The 25,394-nt window shown below is 37.8% G+C and overlaps 1 protein-coding gene across 2 annotated transcripts in view; it reads left to right on the top strand.

The window, feature by feature from the left end:
- LOC128699934 (RNA-binding protein RO60) overlaps positions 1-25,394 on the top strand; it is a 331,808-nt gene that overhangs the window by 175,717 nt on the left and 130,697 nt on the right. For both annotated transcript variants that reach the window (XM_070102461.1, XM_070102462.1), the window contains exon 7: positions 671-787. In XM_070102461.1, the coding sequence (XP_069958562.1) occupies positions 671-787 (117 nt within the window). The remainder of the gene's footprint in view (positions 1-670; positions 788-25,394) is intronic.

Below are 25,394 nucleotides of genomic sequence, written 5' to 3' on the forward strand. Positions count from 1 at the left end.
GTGTGTGCGAGCATGTTCAATAGGAGTGAATGGAGACGAATGGCATTTGGGACCTGACGATCTGTTAGAGTGTGAGCAGGGTAATATTTAGTGAAGGGATTCAGGGAAACTGGTTATTTTTATATAGCTGGACTTGAGTCCTGGAAATGGGAAGTACAATGCCTGCACTCTAAAGGAGGGGTTCGGGATAATGGCAGTTTGGAGGGATATTTTGTGTATCTTTATACGTATATGCTTCTCAACTGTTGTGTTCTGAGCACCTCTGCAAAAACAGTGATTATGTGTGAGTGAGGTGAAAGTGTTGAATGATGATGAAAGTATTTTCTTTTAGGGGATTTTCTTTCTTTTTGGGTCACCCTGCCTCTGTTGGAGACGGCCGACTTGTTAAAAAAATAATAATAATAATAATAATATATACTCCAGCAAATGAACTCGTATCTCCCTTGTCAGGGGTCGTTGGTTCAAGCCTCAAGACACTTACAAAAAATATTAAACCCGTTCTGTATCAATTATTACATGTAAAGAGAGAAACAGTTGTTTTTTTATTTTAGGTTACCCCTGCCTCAGTGGGAGACCACTCATGCTTTGAAAAAAAAAAATAATAATAGTAGTAGTAGTAATAATAATAATAATTAACAGTAATAATAATAGTAATAATAATTCCCCTCAGGAAGGTGACAATTCGTGGGATGTGGAGCAGGTTATCAACAAGGTGAATAAGTTACACGAGATGTACGGCAGCCTCACGGTGGATGACGTACCCTCGCAGAGTCTCAAATCTCCAGAGGTACGACAATTTTCTTTGCTGTGATTCATTTGTTTTAACAGTTTAGTTTTCTAGCTCTAGTAGTGGGAACTTGAGTGGCTGATAGAGTACTGTAGTTCCAAATTCAGCTCACAAGCAAAGGCTCTTTAGTTCAATTACAGGTAAGTGAAGATGTTTGAATGAGTCTTGTTAGATCTTATTCCCATATTTATCTAGCAATCAATACATACAGTAAATTTTACCACATATATAACAGACGTTGCTATGACAGACCTTGATAAAACAGACCTTGATATAACAGATCTTGATATAACAGATCTTGATATAATGGACCTTCATATAACACACCTTGATATAACAGATCTTTATATAATGGGCCTTCATATAACAGGCCTTGATATAATGGTCTTCTGGAATAACACAAAAATTCACTGAGTAAATTATACTTTTTACTCATTTATTTTCCATGTTTATTTCAGTACATTTGTAAATAGTGTGCTGAGTGCTGTATTAGATGTACAGTAGAGCGCTGTACGGCTTTTCTCCAGTTTTTAACACTATCTTTTTATTAATACATCTGCCATTTCCCACCAAGGTAGGGTGGCCCCCCCAAAAGAAAGAAAAACTTTCACCATCATTCACTCCATCACTGTCTTGCCAGAGGTGCACTTACGCTACAGTTATAAAACTGCATCATTAACACCCTCTCCTTCAGAGTGCAGACACTGTACTTCCCATCTCCAGGACTAAAGTCCGACCTGCCAGTTTCCCTGAATCCCTTCACAAGTGTTACCTTGCTTACACTCCAACAGCATGTCAAGTCCTAAAAACCATTTGTCACCATTCACTCCTATCTAACACACTCGTGCACGCTTGATGGAAGTCCAAGCCACTTGCACACAAAACCTCTTTTACCCTCTCCCTCCAACCTTTCCTAGGCCGACCCCTACCCCGCCATTCCTCCATTATAGATTTATAAACAGTCTCAAACTCAGTCTATTTTGTTCCATCCTCTACATGTCCGAACCACCTCAATAACCCCTCCTCAGCCCTCTCGATAGTAATTTTCATAATCCTGCACCTCCTCCTAATCCCCAAACTATGGATTCTCTGCTTTATATTCACACCACACATTGCCCTCAGACATGACATCTCCAGGATAAAGTTCTTTGTCTCCACAAACTCCTCAGTGGATCACTCACCTTTTTTCCCTCATCAATTCTATGATTCACCTCATCTCTCATAGACAAATCTGCTTACATGTCCACTCCTAAATATCTGAATACATTCACCTCCTCCATACTCTCTCCCTCCAATCTGATATCTAATCTTTCATTACCTAATTTTATAAATGACCATAATTTTTAAAGGGGTGAACTGGTAAGCCAGCGGAAGGCCTCGGTCAGATGAGCAAAAGCTCCAAAGGCGGGTCATCATCTGACTAAGACCCGCGTCAGGAAACATTTGTCCTGTTTCCTGACGAACCTTACCTAACCTAACCTAACCTCATCACCTTACTCTTTCCTGTATTCACTTTTAATTTCCTTCTTTTACATACCCTACTAATCTCATCCACCAACCTCTGCAGCTTCTCTTCAGAATCTCCTAAAACCACAGTGGATGAGAGAATACTTGACAGGGAGGCAACAACGATTCATGGTATGTGATGAGGTATCACTGTGGGTGCCTGTGACGAGCAGGGTCCCACAGAGGTCAGTCCTAGGACCAGTGCAACTGTGACAACTCCCACTTTGTGATAGATTCTGTATCTTTTCACCCCACACCTCCTGCTAACACCCGAGCATTCACTTCTCTTACAACTCCATCTATAAATATGTTGAACAACCATGGTGACATCACACATCCTTGTCTAAGGCCTACTTTTACTGAGAAATAATCTCCTTCTCTCCTACATACTCTAACCTGAGCCTCACTATTCTAATTTAAAAGATATTTGGAAAATCTCCCCTGTTAGTCTGTTTTGATGGTTTACTGTACCTGGGTGTTTGTATCTTGACACCTGTTGGCCATGAAGGCAAATGTTATGAAATACAGGCCGGCCCTGCTTTACAGCACTTTGCTTTACAGAGCTTCACTAATGCAGTAGTTTTCAATTACAGTGGTCCCTCAATTATCGTCCATAATCCGTTCCTGGAAGTGGGACTATTATCGAAATGGATGATTTACGAATCAATTTTCCCCATAAGAAATAATGTAAATTCAATTAATCCGTTCCTGACACCCAGAAGTATTAAAACAAAAAAAATTTTTACATGAAATATAGATGTAGTACATAAACAATACAGTGGCACATGATGAATTAAACATTAACAGAATAACACTTACCTTTATTGGCAATTCTTCTTTGTGTATGGAAGACTGGAGAAGGAGACAGATTGGATGATTTACTGTTTGGAAGGGGAATCCCCTTCCGTCAACACCTCGGGTACCAATTGCTTTTCTGGGGTTACTTCTCTTCTCTGTTTCTTAATGCCACTAGGACCGCCTTGAGAGTCACTGGAGTCCTGTCTCGCAAAAAAACTGTCCAGAGAGCTCTGTTTCTGGCGTCTCTTTAAAACTTCCCTAAAATGGGCCAAGATTCTGTCACTGTACAAGTTGCCGATATGGCTTGCAACATCCTTCTCTGGGTGATGTTTCTCCATAAATCTATCCATCCTACCTCACATTTCAAAAATCTCCTTAATTTCTGAAGAAGGCACCTTCCTCCATCTCTCTTCCTCCTCCTCTGCAGCAAGATTCTGAGCTGTGATCTGTTGCTCTTCCTGCTGAAGCTCTTGCAGCTCCTCAGTGGTTAGCTCTTCGTTATAGTCCTCCACCAACTCTTCCACATCCTCCAAACTCGCATGGAACTCCCCGGTGCCACAATGGATTTAACAACTGACATAGGCTCATCAGGGTCAGCCCCAAACCCTTCAAAATCCCTCTTGTGGACACAATCTGGCCACAATTTTCTCCAAGCAGAGTTCAAAGTCCTGGTAGTCACTCCCTCCCAAGCCTTACCTATAAGGCTTACGCAATGGAGAATACTGAAGTGTTCTTTCCAGAAATCTTGTAGGGTCAAGTGAGTGTCTGAGGTCACATTCAAGCACCTTTCAAACATTGCTTTGGTGTAGAGTTTTTTAAAGTTTGCAATGACCTGCTGGTCCATGGGCTGGAGGAGAGGAGTGGTATTCGGGGGCAAGAACTTTACTGTGATGAACCCAAACTCCTTCAGAATTAGGTCATCCAAGTTTGGAGGATGAGCAGGTGCATTGTCCATTACTAGGAGGCACCTGAGATCCAATTTCTTTTCCAGGAGGTAATTCTTCACACTAGGGCCAAACACTTCATTGAACCACTCGACAAAAATGTCCCTTGTGACCCATGCCTTACTATTAGATCTCCAAAACACACACAATTTACTCTTCATAACATTGTTTTTCTTGAACACTCTGGGATTTTCAGAATGGTACACTAGTAACGGCTTCACTTTGAAATCCCCACTTGCATTAGCACAGAACATTAGCGTCAGCCTGTCTTTCATAGGCTTGTGTCCTGGCAGCGCCTTTTCTTCCTAAGTAATGTAGGTCCTCTTTGGCATTTTCTTCCAAAAGAGGCCTGTTTCATCACAATTGAACACTTGTTCAGGTTTCAGTCCTTCACTGTTTATGTACTCCTTGAATTCATGCACATATTTTTCAGCCACCTTGTGGTCCAAACTGGCAGCCTCACCATGCCTTACCACACTGTGTATGCCAGTACGCTTCTTAAATCTCTCAAACCAGCCTTTGCTGGCCTTAAATTCACTCGTATCACCACTAGTTGCAGGCAATTTCTTTACCAAATCGTCATGCAACTGCCTAGCCTTTTCACAAATAAGCGCCGTCATAAGACTATCTCCTGCTAATTGTTTCTCGTTTATCCACACCAATAATAACTTCTCAACATCTTCGAGTACTGGTGATCTCATTTTTGTCAGCATATTTACCCCCTTTGCAACAACAGCATCCTTGATTTCCTTTTTCTTGGCTATGATGGAAGATATGGTTGTACGGGATTTGTTACACATCCTGGCCAGTTTGCTCACACGTATGCCACTAGCATATTGTTCAATGATGTTTTTCTTAAATTCAATCGTATTTCTCACCTTCTTTACCAAAGGCTTGGCACTAGAAGCTTTCTTTGGAGCCATAGTAGCTTATTTAGCACTTAAATAACTTGCAAGCACTAAAATAAATGGAATATTATGAAATATTTCGCTGGAGCACGTGAGGGGACCGTCGCTCACTGGTAAATAATGGCACACTGGCTGGGAAGGGAAGGCCCAGACGGCTCAGAGCGTGAGTACGCGTCCCAGACGAAGGACTATTAGCGAGTTACCGGACCATTTGCGAGCCAATATTTTGACGAAATAACAGGACTATTTCCGAAATGGACGATTTTCAGGCCGGACGATTATTGAGGGACCACTGTATACTCATTCTTCATTTATTCGGTCTTCCTACAATAAATATATTCACCACTCACTATAAGCTAACGACAAAAATATTTAAAGGTAAGTAATGTGTGTACTCTATATGCATTTTTTAGGAATAGCTCTATTACTCACTTAATATATGATAGTGTTAACATGTTATCAGGCTTTTATATGCATTTGAAAGTGAAAAAAGGCTATGATTCACTTTACAGTGATTTTCATTTTACAGCAGTTGCCCAGAACCTAATCTGCTGTATAAGTTAGGCCCTGCAGTAACCCAGAACCTAACCTGCTGTATAAATGGAACCCTCCTGTACTGACATGATAGAAAACAGAGACAAATGCAGTAAAATGTGGTTCTTTACTGACAGGGATCGCATTATACTGTACAGCCTCTCCTCAACGACAGAATTCCATTCCTAGGATCATGTAAACAAATTCATCACTAAGCAAGGAACATACTATAATGGTAATGGGTTTGTGTGAACCATCTTTGATATTGTTTTAATGTCACCTTTGCACCATTTATAACATTTTTAGTATGTTTTTAAATGTTTATACAGTAGTGTACTGTATATTGTAATAAACAGAATAGGGGAAATCAGTTCTAATATACTTTATTTAGGTACGCATACTGGTCAGAGAGCCCATCATAAGTCTGAGACGTCGGTAAATGAGTACGTTGCTAAGTGAGGAGATGCTGTACAGTGGACCCTCAGTTAACGACGTCATCGGATAACGACACGTTTTTGTGTCAAAATGTTAGCTCAGTTAATGACAAAGAACTCGGTTAAAGTCATTTGTCTCGTGGCCCGGCCACTCCATGTACAGCCAGTGTGCCATTGTTTACAAGCCAGTGAGGACGATTCCATGCATGCATGCGATACATTTTGTATTATTCCATTGTTTTTAGTGCTTGTAACTGCAAAATAAGCCACCATGGGCCCAAAGAAAGTTCCTAGTGCCAGCCAGCCCTTTGGTAAACAGGCTGATTCAGTGATTCTGCAATATGTACGATACTAAAGCAGCAGGAGTCTATAAAGGCTGTAGCGGCAGCCGGCGATGAAGTGTAGCACTAACTGTAGCAAGTAAGTTAATTAATCGATAGAAAAAGGACAGTACAAACCTAACTCCTCCAATGTTGTTGGAGTTATGTAGGATGTCTGACAACACTGCTGTCTCTACCGCCTCTGCTGCCATTTCCACCACCACTATGTATGGCTTATGCTCTCAGTGGCCCTTATACACCCAATAACTACAACACAGCAACACTCATGACATACTTAACCCCTTCAGGGTCCAAGGCCAAAATCTGAAGTGGTGCTCCAGTGTCCAAGAAATTTTGAAGAAAAAAAATTATTTTTTCTTACAGAATTAAAGAGTATATTTTTGTGAAGGTAATAAGACAAAAAAAAAGTTTTTTCTGATCAGTACTTACCGAGATACAGCGGTGGGAAGTTGACCCAAAATGACCGGGTGGCGGCAACATCAGTGACTTCCGCAAAATCCCATTTTTTTTATTTTATGTTTTTTTTATACTTTTTCTTTTCTTTTCTATTTTTTTTCTTTTTCTAATAACATTTGTGGCCTGTGAGACTAGTATAATGTATATTGTATAAGTGTACACTCATTGTATTCAACACAATAACTGCACTAATTTGTTTATCATTATATTGCTTACAAAACTTGTTTACAAGTTTATTGTAAACAAAATGATGAAAATATTAGTGTGGTTATTGTGTTGAATACAATGGTACCATATGGTACAATGGTGCCATATGGTACAATATGGTGCAATGGCACATGATGCAATGGTACCATATGATACAATGGTACCACATGGTAGAATGGCACCATTTGGTACAATGGTACCATATAGTACCATATGGTACAATGGTGCCATAGGGTGCAATGGTACCATATTGTGCAATGGTACCATATGGTACAATGGCATCATATGATACAATGGTACCATATGGTACAATGGCATCATATGATACAATGGTACCATATGGTACAATATGGCACAGTGGCACATGATACAATGGTACCATATGATACAATGGTACCACATGGTAGAATGGCACCATTTGGTACAATGGTACCATATGATACAATGGTGCCATATGGTGCAATTGTACCTTATGGTACCATATGGTACCATATGATGCAACAGTACCATATGGTACATTGTACCATGAAGTACAATGACACCATATGGTTCATTGTACCATATGGTACTGTTGTATTCAACACACTAATATTTTCATTATTATTTTGGTTACAATAGTTGTTTACAACAAAAATATGCAAAAATGTTGTATATTAGTAATGTTCTATTATATATTTACAAATGTACAGGAACTTTACGTGTTCCTTGAGGTGGATGACAAAGTACTTTGTCTCGGAAACTGCGGGAGTCAGTAGCTAGCTTGCGTCGCCACTCACTCAGTCTTGGCTGGTGTCTCATGCCACCAACACCTATTGACCATATGGTACATGGTATATGTTACAGGGTACCATATGGTACATTGTACTATATGGTAAAGGGTACCATGCAGTACAGGGTACCATGCAGTACAGGGTACCATGCAGTACAGGGTACTATGCAGTACAGGGTACCATGCAGTACAGGGTACCATGCAGTACAGGGTACCATATGGTGCAGGGTACCATATGGTACAGGGTACCATATGGTACAGGGTACCGTATGGTACAGGGTACCATATGGTACAGGGTACCGTATGGTACAGGGTACCGTATGGTGCAGGGTACATGGTGCAGGGTACCATATGGTACAGGGTACCATATGGTACAGATACAGGGATAACTATAGAAATAAGTCACCCTGACTTTTTTGGGGTTATCCTAGGATTTTATACATATGCTGCTATGTATGATAATCTATGTAATTGTATTTCTGTACACCTGAATAAACTTACTCAAGTGCATGTGGCATCATAAGTAAGTTTATTTAGTTATACACAAAGTGGCCTGGTGGCTAAAGCTCCTGCTTCACACATGGAGGGCCCGGGTTCGATTCCCGGCGGGTGGAAACATTCGACACGTTTCCTTACACCTGTTGTCCTGTTCACCTAGCAGCAAATAGGTACCTGGGTGTTAGTCGACTGGTGTGGGTTGAATCCTGGGGGACAAGATTAAGGACCCCAATGGAAATACGTTAGACAGTCCTCGATGACGCACTGACTTTCTTGGGTTATCCTGGGTGGCTAACCCTCCGGGGTTAAAAATCCGAACGAAATCTTATCTTATCTTATCTTAAAGTTACATAGAATATCATACTTAGCAGCGTATGTTTGGAGAACCTAGGATAACCCAAAAAAGTCAGACAGATTTATTTCCATTAGGGTCCCTGTACCCTGTACCATATGATACAGTGTACTATATGGTACAATGTACTATATGGTACAATGTACTATATGTACATTGTACCATATGGTACCATTGTACCATATGGTACCATTGTACCATATGGTACCATTGTACCATATGATACCATTGTATGACATGGCAACATTGTACCATATGGTACCATTGTACCATATGGCACAATGGTACCATATGGTTCAAAACCATAGAATTCGTCTTCAGCTCCACTTCCATCAGTCTTAGAACTGTAAGTTGTGAAGAGGAGAGTCGGAATTTGCCCGGAGAGTGAGTGGGGAGTGAGAGCTTCCTTGCCGCCAGGCCCTATGAACAAAGCTACTTTGCCGGCGTTCCCACAATGCCATGTGGGCGTCCAGATTTTTTCTATGGTGTGCACACTGACCACCCAGACCCATTCTCTTAGATGTAGGCCTACCAGCCTTCTCGTGCTAAATTTGATGGCGCTAGAATTTTGGCGTAGATCTACGGTTTGGACCCTGAACGTAAAGCCGTAGATCTACGGGACGGACCCTGAAAGGGTTAATGACGTATTTTATTCATTCTAGAGTATATGTCATATTTCTATGTTATTAATATTGTTTATTATGTCATATTAGATGAATTGTGCTAGATAAATAAGCCGTAGAGCTGATATTAGTGTCATATTGAAGGACTATCTTGTGTCTCCCAACACAATTCCTAACATACCCCAGAAACAGACCTCTCTGCAACACTTTTTTGAGCAATGGGTCCAGTGGCTCTCAAGCTGGTCCTAGTGGCATTAAAAAACAAAGGAGGGAAGTAACCCAGGATAAAGACTTGGTACCTGAAATCTTTATGGAGTGGGATTCCCCTTCCAAACAATTGTAAACTCCTCCATCCTCTCCCCTCCAATCTTCCATGCATCACCATGTCTTCAATAAAGGTAAGTGTGATGTTATTATTGTTTTATTCTTCATGTATCATTGTTTTCTGTATAGGGAAATGTATATTTCATGTAAAAAAATTATTTTGTTTAATACTTTTGGGTGTCTGAAACTGATTAATTGAATTTCCATTTTTTCTTAAGGGGAAAATTAATTCAGATAACCACAGAATCGGTTAAAGACAAGCTCTCTGGAACGGATTAATATCGTTAACTGAGGGTTTATAACCCTGAGGGTTTACTGTATTTGTGTTCTTTCTCCCACTTGCTGTTCATTTAGATACCCAGGTGGTACCTGACAGTTGTGGACCAGATGTGTTGACAAATTCATCTCATAGAGCAAAATCAGTATGTAAAAAGATCAGGGCCCAGTCCCCTGATCTGAAACTTTTCCACAGGGTCCTAGAATTTAAAAAAAAAAAATTATTTTTTTTTCTTACGAAATGGTAGAGAATCTTTTTCTTAAGGTAGTAAAACAAAAAGTACGAAATTTGATGGAAAATTGACAAAATTATGTTATCGTGAATTTTGCTTTGTCTGCAATATTTATGCATCAGTGATTTTGCCCACTTTGACTTCTATTTTAGGCCAATTACATTGTTCCAGTTGACAGGATTCTTATCTATTTTGCTAGTATCACTTCTATTTTATCGACTAAGCACAAGAAACCACCCAATCAACTATTTCAACTACCCAGTAAAGTGATCAGAAATTGGCAATTTGGCCAATGTGACACAAATTTCAAAATATTCCAGTTTTAAAATAGGGTTCAGAATAAACCATGTAGACATTCCTGGCACTAAAATAACATTTCCTCTGTTCATTAGTAGCATTCCCAAGCTTTACATATGAATTCCATTTTGATTTTTCATTCACAAAAAGAATTATTCTTCTTTCAACAAACTGGCCGTATCCCATCAAGGCAAGGTGGCCCAAAAAGACAACAAAAGTTTCTTCTTTTTACTTTAGTAATGTTTACAGGAGAAGGGGCTACTAGCCCCTTGCTCCTGGCATTTTAACTCCTTAACTGTCCAAATGTAGATCTAGCAATAAGAACATAGACCAGTGTTTTATTTTTTTCCTGCCTCCAAATTTGGCACGATTCGCCTGAGGTGCCTAGTCTATATAAAATGAGTCTTAACACTCGGTGTGCATGGTATTAAAAAAATCTGGGACCACTTAGTACCTTGTGGGAGCACCATTTCAGGTGAACGCCAGCTAGAGCAAACAGGATGGCAAACACTAATACCATGTCATATTTACACTCCCCTTTTAAGAGGAAAGTGATGTTGACCCTGAGTTTAGTAGCTTTGAGATGGATGTGGCCACAAGTGGTTGAGGAAATATAAAAAAAACCTTGATAATAACCCATGTGTAACATTTGTGCCCCATCCTTTCAGTTTTGATACCACTGGTAGTGTCATCCTGCCAGAATATCCTATAACCTTTGCCCTAAGTAAACAGAAAGAATTCTGGAATGTTTAATACAGTGGTACCCTGTGTTTTGTACAGCTCCCAACTCGAACAATTATGTAAGTGCATTATTGTAAGCGCTTGTGTAAGTGTATTTTTGGGGATCTGAAATGGACTAATCTAATTTACATTATTCCTTATGGGAACAAATTCATTCGGTAACGGCACTCGAACAGTCCTCTGGAATGAATTATGGCCAAAACTCGGGGTACCACTGTACGTGTTTGGCAGGCCGGCTGGCTGGATGTGTAGTATGGCCGGTTGGCTGGCCAGCTGGCTGACTGGCTGGCTGGCTGATTAACTTTGGTATCTCTATCACTGTCTGTTTGTATCCATCTGTCTCTGTCTATCCCTATCTATTTCTCATAGGTACACATAAGTACAGTTATCATACATAGTGTAAATTACCTATACAAAGTACTATGCTGGCAAGTAATACACATTTGCAGTTGCTCAGGAATCAGATATGATGACTCCTCATTGTGTGTAATACCTGTTGGTTCATGAGCAGATCTCTCTCAGATAGGGAGAGAGAGAGAGAGACAAGCGGACAGAGAGATAGTTAAGCAAAGACAGATAGACACACACATGTTTATGTGTAACAGTGAGAACAAATAAAACCAAGATTCACTGGATCAGTGTACGATCATTAACCCTTTGACTGTTGAGGTCGTATATATACGTCTTACAAGGTACCGTGTTTGATGTATATATACTCATAAATTCTAGCGGCTTCAAATTAAGCAGGAGAAAGCTGGTAGGCCCACACATGAGAGAATGGGTCAGTGTGCACCATATAAAAAAAATCTTGGAGCATGCAGTGCATAATGAGAAAAAACTCTGACCTTTTTTTTTTTAATTAAAATGCCGACTTTGTGGTCTATTTTCGTATAGTATTTATGGTTGTATTCTCGTTTTCTTGGTCTCATATTATAGAAATAGAGGTGATTTTGATTGATTTTACTATAAAAAGAACCTGGAAATGGAGCTCAAAATTAGGGGAAATGTTTGATTTTTGCCGATGTTCAAAAGTAAACAAATGATGTCATTGTCCAATAAACGTCCAACTAGCCATTCTAATATGCAGTCATGAATGGGTTCATGTCATTTATACAATTATTACAGTATTGCAGTAGTCTGCATAACAGTAAATCTTCTATTTTTTGTTTGAATAAAAATTCAAAATAGAAAGCAAGAGTAATATCAGAGGGGCCTGGAGACATGACTGATGAACAAAGAAAATGTTATTTTAGAGCCAGGAATGTCTGCATTGTTCATTCTGGACCTTATTTTGAAATTGTCATATTTTTTTACTTTTTGTGAAATTGACCAAATTTCAAATTTCTGACCACGTTATTGGGTAGTTGAAATCGGTAAATAGGCAGTTTCTTGCACTCAGTCGATAGAACAAATGGAGTTCTAAAGAAATAGCTATGAGTTTGGTCGACTGGAACAAAGGAATTAGCCGAAAATAGGGCTCAAAGTAGGCGAAATCGCCGATTTGTAAATATCGCCGGGGTTGCTAACTTCGTGAGAGCGTAATTCCGTCAGTTTTCTATCAAATTTCGTATTTTTGGTGTCATTACAATCGGGAAAAGATTCTCTATCATTTCATAAGAAAAAATTTTTTTTTTTTTTTTTTTTTTTTTTTTTGAAATTTTGCGACACCAGGAGACACTTCAGGATTGGGGGTTGCGACAGTCAAGTGGTTAATATTAGAGTGCTGCACGGTCAGCATTGGAGCGACACTTGTCTTGCACCGTGCTTCCAGGAGTTTCATATACTCCAGCATGTCTGAAACAATGCTGGGACCTGTAAATACTTTATATATATTTCTAGACAATAGTGTGTGACCAAGGCAGGTGAAAATGTTCACCTGTCAATGTGTTTGTGTCTATTTGATTACTATTTCAGTACCTAACATTATTGTCAGAAGAAAGATTGGCTATAAAATCACAAGAACTACTATAAATTGTAATTATCAGAACATGAAAATTATATAAATTAAAAAAAAAAAAAAAGGTATATCGGGAATACTTCTGCAAGTGGCAGTACTCCATGTTGCCGTCAGGTAAGCATCCAGTGCCAACTTTGCGGCCTTATGTCTTGGTAAATACTGACCCTAAAAAACTTTTTTTTTGTTCTTAATTCACACAGTAAATTGCCCTGTTTATTTAAAAAGAATTTTTTTTTTTTCAAAACATTCAGAGCGTTAGCAGTGACAGTGTAGATTTATGTTTGGAAAGTTAATGAGCTAGTCATCTCTTATGACACACATGGCTTACAGAGGGAGAATTCTGTTCCACTTCCCCATGGAGATAAGAAATAAACAAGAACTAGAACTAGTAAGAAAATAGGAGAAAACCCAGAGGGGTGTGTATATATATGCTTGTACATGCATGTGTAGAGTGTCCTAAATGTAAGCAGAAATAGCAAGATGTACTTGAAACCTTGCATGTTTATGTGACAGAAAAGATACCAGCAATCCTACCTTCATGTAAAACAATTACAGGCTGTCATTTTATTTTTATTTATTTATTTATTTATTTATTTATTTATTTATGTCTTTGCAAATAGTATATTGAGATTATGTATTTGCAATAATGGGTTGCAATGCAAAGACAGCCTCTATTATAAGAACATAAGAACATAAGAAAGAAGGAACACTGCAGAAGGCCCACTGGCCCATGCGAGGCAGGTCCAAGTCTCCTACCGGCTTAAGCCAATGCACCCAACCTAGTCAGGTCAGGTCACATTGACTTAAGGGAGGAACACGGCAACCGACCTGTTAGCACAAGCTATCAGGTCTAACTCACACCCACCCACATCTACTCATGTATTTATCCAACCTATTTTTAAAGCTACACAACGTTCTGGCCTCTATAACGGTACTTGGGAGTCTGTTCCACTCATCCACAACTCTATTACCAAACCAGTACTTTCCTATATCCTTCCTGAATCTGAATTTTTCCAACTTAAAACCATTGCTGCGAGTCCTGTCTAGGCTAGATATTTTCAGCACACTATTTACATCCCCTTTATTTATTCCTGTCTTCCATTTATACACCTCAATCATATCCCCCCTAATTCTACGTCTTTCTAGAGAGTGCAGTTTCAGGGCCCTTAGTCTATCCTCATAGGGAAGGTTTCTGATACATGGGATCATCTTTGTCATCCTCCTTTGTACATTTTCCAGAGAATTTATATCCATTCTGTAATACGGTGACCAAAACTGTGCAGCATAATCTAAATGAGGCCTAACCAAGAATTATATCATAGTTGTACAGTAGATCTATTAATTATAAGTGAATCTAATTTATATAAAACAAAAGATATATTCACATATTCAAAAATGCTTTTTGTGAAGCAATGATTCAGTTACATTCCTGTCGACAATGGATAATAGGTTCAAAAGTAATTATTGAAATTATGACATGGGAATACTGAGTATTGAGCATTTAGTCTAGGGTGATTAAGTGGCTTTTGAGAAGAGTCTTAAATTGATTTTCAGACCAGGTTACTTTAGTATCTTCTGGTAATGAATTCCATATTTTGGGGCCCTTTATGTGCATAGAGTTTTTACACAGTGTGATATGGACACGAGGTATATCAAAAAGAGATCTGTGTCTTGTGTTGTGGTCATGTGTCCTGTTAAGGTTGGTGAGGAGAAGTTTGAGTGGAGGGTTTATATTTGCGTGTATTGTTCTGTGTATGTAGTAGGCACATGAATAAGTATGGATGTTCTTAATGGTGAGCAGATTTAGACTTTTGAATATTGGTGGAGTATGCTGTCGGGAGTGGGAATTTGTTATCATTCTGACTGCTGCCTTTTCCTGGGTTATTAGAGGTCTTAGTTGATTTAATGTTATTGATCCCCATGCACAAATTCCATATGTGAGATAAGGGTATATGAGTGAATGTTACAGTGCCAGGAGAGCTGATTGTGGAACGTAGTACCTTATCTTTGATAGTATGTCTACAGTCTTGGAGATTTTCTTGGTGATTTGTTGTATGTGTGTCCGGAACTTAAGGCTACTGTCAAGGTGGATACCTAGGAATTTTCCCTCTGTGAGTCTTGTGACTGGTAATTCGTTTAGCTTTATGTTAAGTGGATCATTTGCAACTTTGTTTCCAAACTGAATGAAATAGGTTTTATCAGTATTCAGGGTAAGTTTATTAGTCATCATCCAGGCAGATATTTTCTGCAATTCGGCATTGACAGTGTTGGCGAGTATGACTGGGTTTGGGTGGGAGAAGATGTATGTAGTGTCATCTGCAAATAATATGGGTTTGAGTAGCTGTGATGCATTTGGTAGATCATTGATGTAGATGAGAAAGAGGAGTGGTCCAAGAACACTTCCCTGTGGCCTCCTACTGTGATTGGTTGGGTGGAAGAGTTTGCACCATTTTTTTTTTTTTTTAACAAACCGGCCGTATCCCACCAAGGCAGGGTGGGATACGGGATACTAAATTTAGAAAGAAAAACGAAAGTTTTTCTTTTTAAATTTAGTAATTTGTACAAGAGAAGGGGTTACTAGCCCCTTGCTCCTGGTATTTTAGTCACCTCTTACAACACGCATGGCTTACGGAGGAAAAATTCTGTTCCACTTCCCCATTTGTGTACACATATTGACTTCTGCTACTAACGTATGACTTTATGTATTTGAGGGAGTGGCCTCTGATGCCATAGTACATTAATTTAGAGTACAGCAGTTCATGGTTGACTGTATCAAAAGCTTTACGTAAATCAGTGAAAATTCCCAGCTGGACTTCTTTCTTTGCGAGTGTGGTATATATTAGTTCTAGCATGTGTATGATAGCATCATTTGTTCTTTTATTATTCCTGAATCCAAACTGACAAGAGTTTAATATGTTTTACACTCACTTGGCAGCACGGTAATACCTCCCTGGGTGGCTGCTGTCTACCAACCTACTTCCTAGGACAAAGAATTTTTATTCATACAAAAAATAAAAGATTTACTGTTATGCAATATTGTAATAATTGTATAAATAATATCAGTGCATTCGTGAACACATATTAGACCCACCAGTTGACGTGTATTGGATGCCGGACGTGATTTGTTTACTCTTGAGTATCAGCTAAAATTGAACATTTCTGCTACCTGAAGCTCAGTTTCAAGCTGTTTTGAGTCCTCAAAACCATCAAAATCATCTCTGTTTTTGTAATATATCTTCCATTCTATCAAATGAGACTAAGAAACCGAGAATACAACCATAAAAACCATATGAAAATACACTGCAAAGTTGCTGTTTTAAATCAAAAACACATTTGCAGTTGTTTTTTCCTCATTATGCTCTGTGTGCAGCAAGATTTATTATATATGGCGCACACTTGTTGCATCAACGCATTCTATTATATTTGGGCCCAAATTCACCGCTCACAGCTTATCTGAGTGAGTTGAGCTCATCACATAGTGCTACGGTATAGACCCTGACAGGGTTAACCCTTTCACTGTATATATATATATATACGTCTTACAAGCCACCGTGTTTGACGTATATATACTCAAAAATTCTAGCGGCTTCAAATCAAGCAGGAGAAAGCTGGTAGGCCCACATGTGAGAGAATGGGTCTGTGTGGTCAGTGTGCACCATATAAAAAAAAATCCTGCAGCACGCAGTGCATAATGAGAAAAAAAAACTCCGACCATTTTTTGGATTAAAACGCCGACTTTGTGGTGTATTTTCGTATAGTATTTATGGTTGTATTCTCGTTTTCTTGGTCTCATTTGATAGAATGGAAAACATATTATAGAAATAGAGGTGATTTTGATTGGTTTTACTAAGAAAAGAATTTTGAACTGGAGCTCAAAGTAGGGGAAATGTTTGATTTTTGCCGATGTTCAAAAGTAAACAAATGATGTCATTGTCCAATAAATGTCCAACTAGCCATTCTAATATGCAGTCATGAATGGGTTGACATTATTTATACAATTATTACAATATTGCAGTAGTCTGCATAATGGTAAATCTTATATTTTTTGTTTGAATAAAAATTCAAAATAGAAAGCAAGAGTAATATCAAGGGGGCTTGGAGACATGACTGATGAACAAAGAAAATGTTATTTTAGAGCCAGGAATGTCTGCATTGTTCATTCTGGACCCTATTTTCAAATTGGCACATTTTTTAATTTGCGTGAAATTGGCCAAAATTAAAATTTCTGACCATGTTATTGGGTAGTTGAAATTGGTAAATGGGCAGTTTCTTGTACTCAATTGATAGAACAAATGGAGTTCTAAAGAAATAGCTATGAGTTTGGTTGACTGGAACAATGGAATTAGCCGAGAATAGGGCTCAAAGTGGGCGAAATCGCCGATTCGTAAATATTGCTGAGGTCGCTAACTTCGCAAGAGCGTAATTTCTTAGGTTTTTCCATCAAATTTCATTCTTTTGGTGTCATTACCATTGGGAAAAGATTCTCTATCATTTCATAAGATTTTTTTTTTTTTTTTTTCCCAAAAAATTTTTGACACCAGAAGACACCTCAGGATTTGGGGTTTCGACAGTCAAGGGGTTAAAGAACAAAATAAGGCACTTGCTTGAGCTCATCACATGGTGCTATGGTATGAACCCTGACAGGGTTAACCCTTTCAGGGTTTCGGATGTACTAGTACGGCTTATGCACCAGGGTTTTTGACATACTAGTACGCCTAAATTCTAGCGCCCTCAAATCTAGTGAGAGAAAGCTGGTAGGCCTACATATGAAAGAATGGGTCTATGTGGTCAGTGTGCGCAGTATAAAAAAAATCCTGCAGCACACAGTGCGTAATGAGAAAAAAAAAACTTTGTGTTTTTGGATTAAAACAGCGACTTTGCACTGTATTTTCGTATGGTATTTATTGTTGTATTCTAGTTTTCCTGGTCTCATTCTATAGAATGGAAGACATATTATAGAAATTGAGATGATTTTGACTGATTTTACAATGAAAAGTACCTTGAAATTGAGCTCAAAGAAGCAAAAATGTTCGGTTCTTACCAAAGTTCAAAAGTAAACAAATCATGCTAAGCATCCAATACACGACAACTGGTGAGTCTAATATTCTTTCACAAGTGCGCCGATATTATTTGTACCATTTTTTACACTAATGCAGTAGTCTGCATAACAGTAAATCTTCTATTTTTTGTGAGAATAAAAATTCAAAGTGGAAAGCAAAAGAATGTAAGAGGGGCATTGGGACGTGACTAATGAACAGAGGAAATGTCATTTTAGTGCCAGGAATGTCTTTCTTGCTTATTCTGAACCCTATTTGGAAATTGGCATGTTTTGAAATTTGTGTGAAATTGGCAAAATTGCTAAATTCTGACCACTGTATTGGATAGTTGAAATCGGTAAATGGGTGGTTTCTTGCACTCATTCGATAGAAAAAATGGAGTTTTAGCGAAATATTCATGATTTTTGTTGACTAGTACAGTGGAATTGGCCGAAAATAGGGCTCAAAGTGGGCAAAATCGCCGATGCGTCAACATCTTTGAGACCACTAACTTCGTGAGAGCATAATTCCGTAAGTTTTTCATCAAATTTCATACTTTTGGTGTCATTATGATTGGGAAAAGATTCTCTATCTTTTCATAATTTTTTTTTTTTTTTTTGGGGGGGGGGGGGGTGAATTTGGGCAACCCTGAGAACAAGTCTCTGAGAGGGCCTGTCGACCCTGAAAGGGTTAAAGAACAAAATAAAACACTTAGCCCAACCTGCAAATTTTTTATCTGATGTTAGCTGATATTAGCATTAGATCAGAGTTAGTGGAGACAAGTGGTTTTTATGTCTTCACATGTTGTTGGAATGTGAGAAGGTAACATGAAATTATTTAGGAAAGCCAGTTAGCCAGGCTCAAGTCCCTGAAGTATAAAGTACGGTTAACCCTTTGATTGTCGCGGCCGTATATATACGTCTTACGAGGTACAGGTCCTCCATCACAAATCCAGCATCATTGGGACCTGTAGTGTGCCGGATTACTGAGTTTGCCGGATTACAGAGTGGTTAGGTTAGAATACAAATAATAAAATTAACCAACTTGACTTACACAGTTCATTGAACATCGGCAAAAATCGAACATTTCCGCTACTTTGAGCTCAATTTCAAGGTACTTTTCGTCATGAAAGCAATCAAAATCATGTCTATTTCTGTAATATATCTTCCATTCTGTCAAATGAGTCCAAAAAAATGAGAATACAACCATAAAAACCATACGAAAATATACTGCAAAGAGGCGGCTAATGGCTGAGAAGTGAACTCCCTTATTTATCGTCCGCCTTTTTTATTTTTATTGTACGTTAAGAAGCATCTTTCCATCATACATTGCCCAAGTTTCAATGACATAGCCCAACAAACAACCGAGAAAAAAAAATATTTACCAAAAATCATATATGGGAAGCCTAATCCAGGTACTGGAAATAAGTCACTTTGTCTGACTTTTCTGGGTTATCCTAGGTTCTTTATACATACACTGCTATGTATGATAATCTATTTAACTGTATTTGTGCATACCTGAATAAACTTATTTACTTCTAGTCTGTCAACTGGGTACAAGAAACCACCCATTCACTTATTTCAACTACCCAATAAAGTGGTCAGAAATTGGCAATTTGGCTGATTTCACACAAATTTCAACTGATGCCAATTTCAAAATAAGTCCAGAATAAACAATGCAGACATTCCTGGCACTAAAATAACATTTTCTCTGTTCATTAGTCATGGCTCCAGGCCCCTCTTGCTTACCATTTGGAATTTTTATTCACAAAAAAATAGAAGATTTATTGTTATGCAGACTACTGCATTATTGTAATAATTGTATAAATAATGTCAATCCATTCTTGACACCGTACTGGAATTTAGACTGGCAGGCGGACAGGTATTGGATGGTGATGTCATTTGTTTATGCTTGAGCTTCGCTAAAGAATAGGACATTTTTGCTACTGTGAGCACAATTTCAAGGTACTTTTCATCATGAAAGCAATCAAAATCACATCTATTTCTGTAATATATCTTTCCTTCTATCAAATGAGACCGAAAAAATGAGAAGATAACCATAACCATACAAAAATATACTGCTAAGCGGCCGCTAATGGCTGAGAAGTGAACTCCGCTATTTATGGTCTGATTTCTTTCATTTTTGGTGTACGTGAAGAAGCATCTTTCCAACATACATTGCCCAAGTTTGAATAAGATAACCCAACAAACAATTGAGAAAATAATAATAATAATAATAATAATAATTATAATAATAATATCTTTATTTACTACTCATACATGTACACGGTACACAGGCCTAGCTGAGATCAGTGACATAATATTATATAGAAAGCCACTTGTTATGCAGAGTATATTTCAAGAAAATTAGGTCAGTGTCCCAGGATAACACCCACACCAGTCGGCTAACACCCAGGTACCCATTTACTAATGGGTAAACAGACAACAGGTGTAAAGAAACATGCCTAATGTTTCTACCCTGGCTGGGAATCGAATGTTTACCAAAAATCATATATGGCTAACCCAAGCCAGGTACTAGAAATAAGCCACGTTGACTTTTTTGGGTTATCCTAGGTTCTCTACACATATGCTGCTATGTGTGATAACCTATATAGAGAAAATAACTTTTTTGTTTCAGTTTTATGGTGCAGTACGAGTGTATATCACAGTTACCCCTGTACTACCCTCCTTTTCTCTAATATAAGCCCCAAGACAGGGATGGGAGAATGGTACTTGTATACCATATCCTCTTCATACCTCCGTCGAACTGCTCGGTGTTATGCCAAATATTATTCATTCTGGAGTATTAACATGTTTTATGTTATTTATATTGTTTCTTATGTCATATTAGATCAATTGTGATAGGCAAATAAGCTATAGTGTTGATATTAGCGTAATAATAAAGCATATTCTCCTGCTTCATGAGACTGAGTTTATGACAACCAACACTGGCTTCAAAGTCACCTTATCTTTAATGGATAAAGTACATACTGTGTAGGTGCTTTACATAATGAGAAGCATTTCTTTTATTCATTGGAACCATGGCTAGGGCTAAAAGTAAGCAGGTTAAAACAATAAATGGAGAAAAAAAAATTGGAATGACTTATGCAGCAAGTAGCACCACCAAACAGTACCAGCAGGTTGGTGTGGTGACCCTGGAAATTTGAAATTATGCTAGCCAAAATTAGTGCCGAATAACTGATTGCTGGATTTGTGATGGCGGACCTGTACCGTGTCTGACGTATATATTTTTTTTTTTTTTCAACAAGTCGGTCGTCTCCCACCGAGGCAGGGTGACCCAAAAAAGAAAGAAAATCCCCAAAAAGAAAATACTTTCATCATCATTCAAACTTTCACCACACTCACACATTATCACTGCTTTTGCAGAGGTGCCCAGAATACAACAGTTTAGAAGCATATACGTATAAAGATACACAACATATCCTTCCAAACTGCCAATATCCCAAACCACTCCTTTAAAGTGCAGGCATTGTACTTCCCATTTCCAGCAACCACCCAGGGAGGAACTACCGTCCTGCCAAGTGAGTGTAAAATGAAAGCCTGTAATTGTTTTACATGATGGTAGGATTGCTGGTGTCTTTTGTCTGTCTCATAAATATGCAAGATTACAGGTATGTCTTGCTACTTCTACTTACACTTAGGTCACACCACACATACATGTACACGTTTATTTATACACACTCATCTGAGTTTTCTTTAATTTTATCTTAATAGTTCTTGGTCTTATTACTTTTCCTTTTATATCCATGGGGAAGTGGAATAAGAATCTTTCCTCCGTAAGCCATGCGTGTTGTAAAAGTCAACTAAAATGCCGGGAACAATGGGCTAGTAACCCCTTTTCCTGTAAAGATTACTAAAAAGAATAAGAAGAAGAAAATTGTCTGACGTATATATACTCATAAATTCTAGCGGCTTCAAATCAAGAAAGAGGAAGCTGGTAGGCCCACATTTGAGAGAATGGGTCTGTGTGGTCAGTATGCACCATACAAAAAAAGTCCTGGAGCACACAGTGCATAATGAGAAAAAAAAACTACGACCGTTTTTTTTTTTTTAATTAAAATGCCGACTTTGTGGTCTATTTTCGTATAGTATTTATGGTTGTATTCTCATTTTCTTGGTCTCTTTGATAGAATGGAAAACATATTATAGAAATAGAGGTGATTTTGATTGTTTTACTATAAAAAGAACCTGGAAATGGAGCTCAAAGTAGGGGAAATGTTTGATTTTTGCCGATGTTCAAAAATAAACAAATGATGTCATTGTCCAATAAATGTCCAACTAGCCATTCTGATATGCAGTCATGAATGGGTTGATGTTATTTATACAGTTATTACAGTATTGCAGTTGTCTGCATAATAGTAAGTCTTCTATTTTTTGTTTGAATAAAAATTCAAAATAAAAAACAAGAGTAATATCAGAGGGGCCTGGAGACATGATTGATGAACAAAGAAAATGTTATTTTAGAGCCAGGAATGTCTGCATTGTTCATTCTGGACCTTATTTTGAAATTGTCATATTTTTTAATTTTCGTGAAATTGGCCAAATTGCAAATTTCTGACCAAAAACATGGTCGGAGTTTTTTTCTCATTATGTACTGTGTGCTGCAGGATTTTTTTTATACTGCACACACTGACCACATAGACTCATTCTTTCATATGTAGGCCTACCAGCTTTCTCTCACTAGATTTGAAGGCGCTATAATTTATGTGTACTAGTATGGCACCAACCCTGTCGTCCTGTCGTGCAAGCCATACTAGTATGGCACCAACCCTGAAAGGGTTAAAATAAAATTTGTTTTCTTTTGAAATGGTAGAGAATCTTTTCCCTGTCATAATGACACCAAAAGTGCAAAATTTGATGGAAAACTTAAGGAATTATGCTCTCGCAAAGTTATTGATCTCAGCAATATTTATGCATTGGCGATTTTGCCTGCTTTGAGCCCAATTTTTGGCCAATTCCATTGTTCCAGTCGATCAAATGCATAGCTATTTCACTAGAACTCCTTTTGTTGTATCAATTGAGTGCAGGAAACCACCCATTTACTGATTCAACTACCCAATGAACCGATTAGAAATTGGTAATTTGGCCAATTTGATTCACAATTCAGGGAAGGTCAATTTCAAAATAAGGTCCAGAATTAACAATGGAAACATTGTTAGCACTAAAATAACATTTTTCTCAGTTCATTAGTCACGTCTCCAGGCCCCTCTTATATTACGCTTGCTTTCTATTTTGAACTTTTATTCACACAAAAAATAGATTTACTGTTATGCGGACTACTTCATTATTGTAAAACGGGTATAAATAATATCAGCGCATTTGTGAAAGCATATTAGATCCACCAGTTGACGTCTATTGGCCTCGTGACGTGATTTGTTTACTCTTGAACATCGGCAAAAATTGAACATTTCTGCTACTTTGAGCTCATTTCAATTCAAGGTACTTTTAGTCCATATACCATTCAAAATCATCTCTAGCTTTCTAATATATCTTCCTTTCTATCAAATGAGACCAAGAAAGCGAGAATACAACTATAAATACCATACAAAAATACACTGCAAATTCGCTGTTTTAAACGTAAAACATGGTCGGAGTTTTTTTTTTTTTTCTCTATGCACTGCGTGTTGCTGGATTTTTTTTTATACTGTACACACTGGCCACTCAGACCCATTCTCTCATATGTACTGTAGGTCTACCCGCTTTCTCCCCCAAGACTGGAAGCTTCTAGAATTTTGGTGTACTATTATAGGGCCAACACTGGCTTGCAAGCCATAATATTACAGGACTGACAGTGAAATGGTTAAATAATTTTGACAGTCTTATGGAACCTTGGATGATAAACGAAATGCCGTGATCTACACAGATATTGCAATGACATTCGACAAATGTGAGTCTGGAGTGATAGCTTATACATTAAGCTCACTATGAACAACAGGAAAAGTAGGGAAATAATTTTTCAGTTTCTTAGGAAATACACATTGAACCTTTTATCCATTGTTGACAGAAATATAATTGAATCATTGTTTTTCACAAAAGCATTTTAGAATATAAATACGTATATCTTTGTATTATAAAAATTTTGATTCATTTATAATTAATATTTTACTGTACAACTATGAAATAATTACTTTCCCACTGTACAACCATGATATACTACTCCTTAGTATTTAGTAGACTGTAAGCCAATAATGTTAAGTTGGCCCATAATGCCAAGGCATAATAGAGGCTCTCTCTGCATTGCATCCCACTATTGTATATACACAATCTCAATGTACTGTTTGCAAAGACATTAAATAAATAAATAAAATAAATAAAAACAGTGGAACCTTGACTTAGGAGTATCCCAACATAAAAGTTTTTTGAGATACGAGCCGTCGATCGGTCGATTTTTTGCTCTGAGTTATGAGCCAGGTCTCCCCCACTTCCCCCTCAACCCAAAACCTGGACACCTCTCTTGTTTATCTATGATTTCATGCTTTAACTCCATAGAAATCATCATCTTTTTCTTCTCAGCACTGTCCTTTACACTTACTTTCTTAGGACCCATGGTTGGAAAAGTGAAATTTGGCCAAATGACTGTAAAAATGTAAGCAAAATAGGAGAGAACTGCTCCCACAGGTAGGTAAACAGTGCACTGAGTTGACTTCCTGAAGCTCTTGTTGTTATAATAATGTGTTATTATTATTAATTTAGGGAACTGAAGCTCTCTCGTTATTTTAATAATTATTATTATTATAATTATTATTAATGAGAATTTAGGGAACAAGCTCTATCGTTATTATAATTATTTTATTATTATTATTATTATTATTATTATTATTATTATTAATTTTGGGAACTTGAGCACATATCCAGTTCCCTAGATCAAGAGACCCTCACCAGTGTCAAGGTTCCTTGACTCTGGTGAGGGTCTCTTGATCTGAGGAATTGGATATGTGCTCTAGCTCCCTAAATTAATACTAATAATAATAATAATAAAAATAATTATTATAACAATAGAGCTTCAGTTCCCTAAATTATCAATAATAATAATAATAATTGCAATAATGATAGAACTTCAGTTCCCTAAATTAACAATAATAATAATAATAATAATAATTATTATTATACAATAATGATAGAGCTTCAGTTCACTAAATTAATAATAATAATAATAATAATAATGTACATAATACATGTGTAATAATAATTCAGAATGCTGTCGCTAGTTGGTGCAGCTGATGGCAGTACACATGTTTACATCACTGTCGAAGCAGTTCTCTCCTGCTTTGCTTATAATTTTGACAGTCATTTGGCCAAATTCCACTTTTCTAACCATGGGTCCTAAGAAAATAAGTGCAAAGGACAGTGCTG

The sequence above is a fragment of the Cherax quadricarinatus genome, chromosome 81 (genome assembly GCF_038502225.1).
Source record: "Cherax quadricarinatus isolate ZL_2023a chromosome 81, ASM3850222v1, whole genome shotgun sequence".
In the NCBI taxonomy this organism is placed as follows: domain Eukaryota; kingdom Metazoa; phylum Arthropoda; class Malacostraca; order Decapoda; family Parastacidae; genus Cherax; species Cherax quadricarinatus.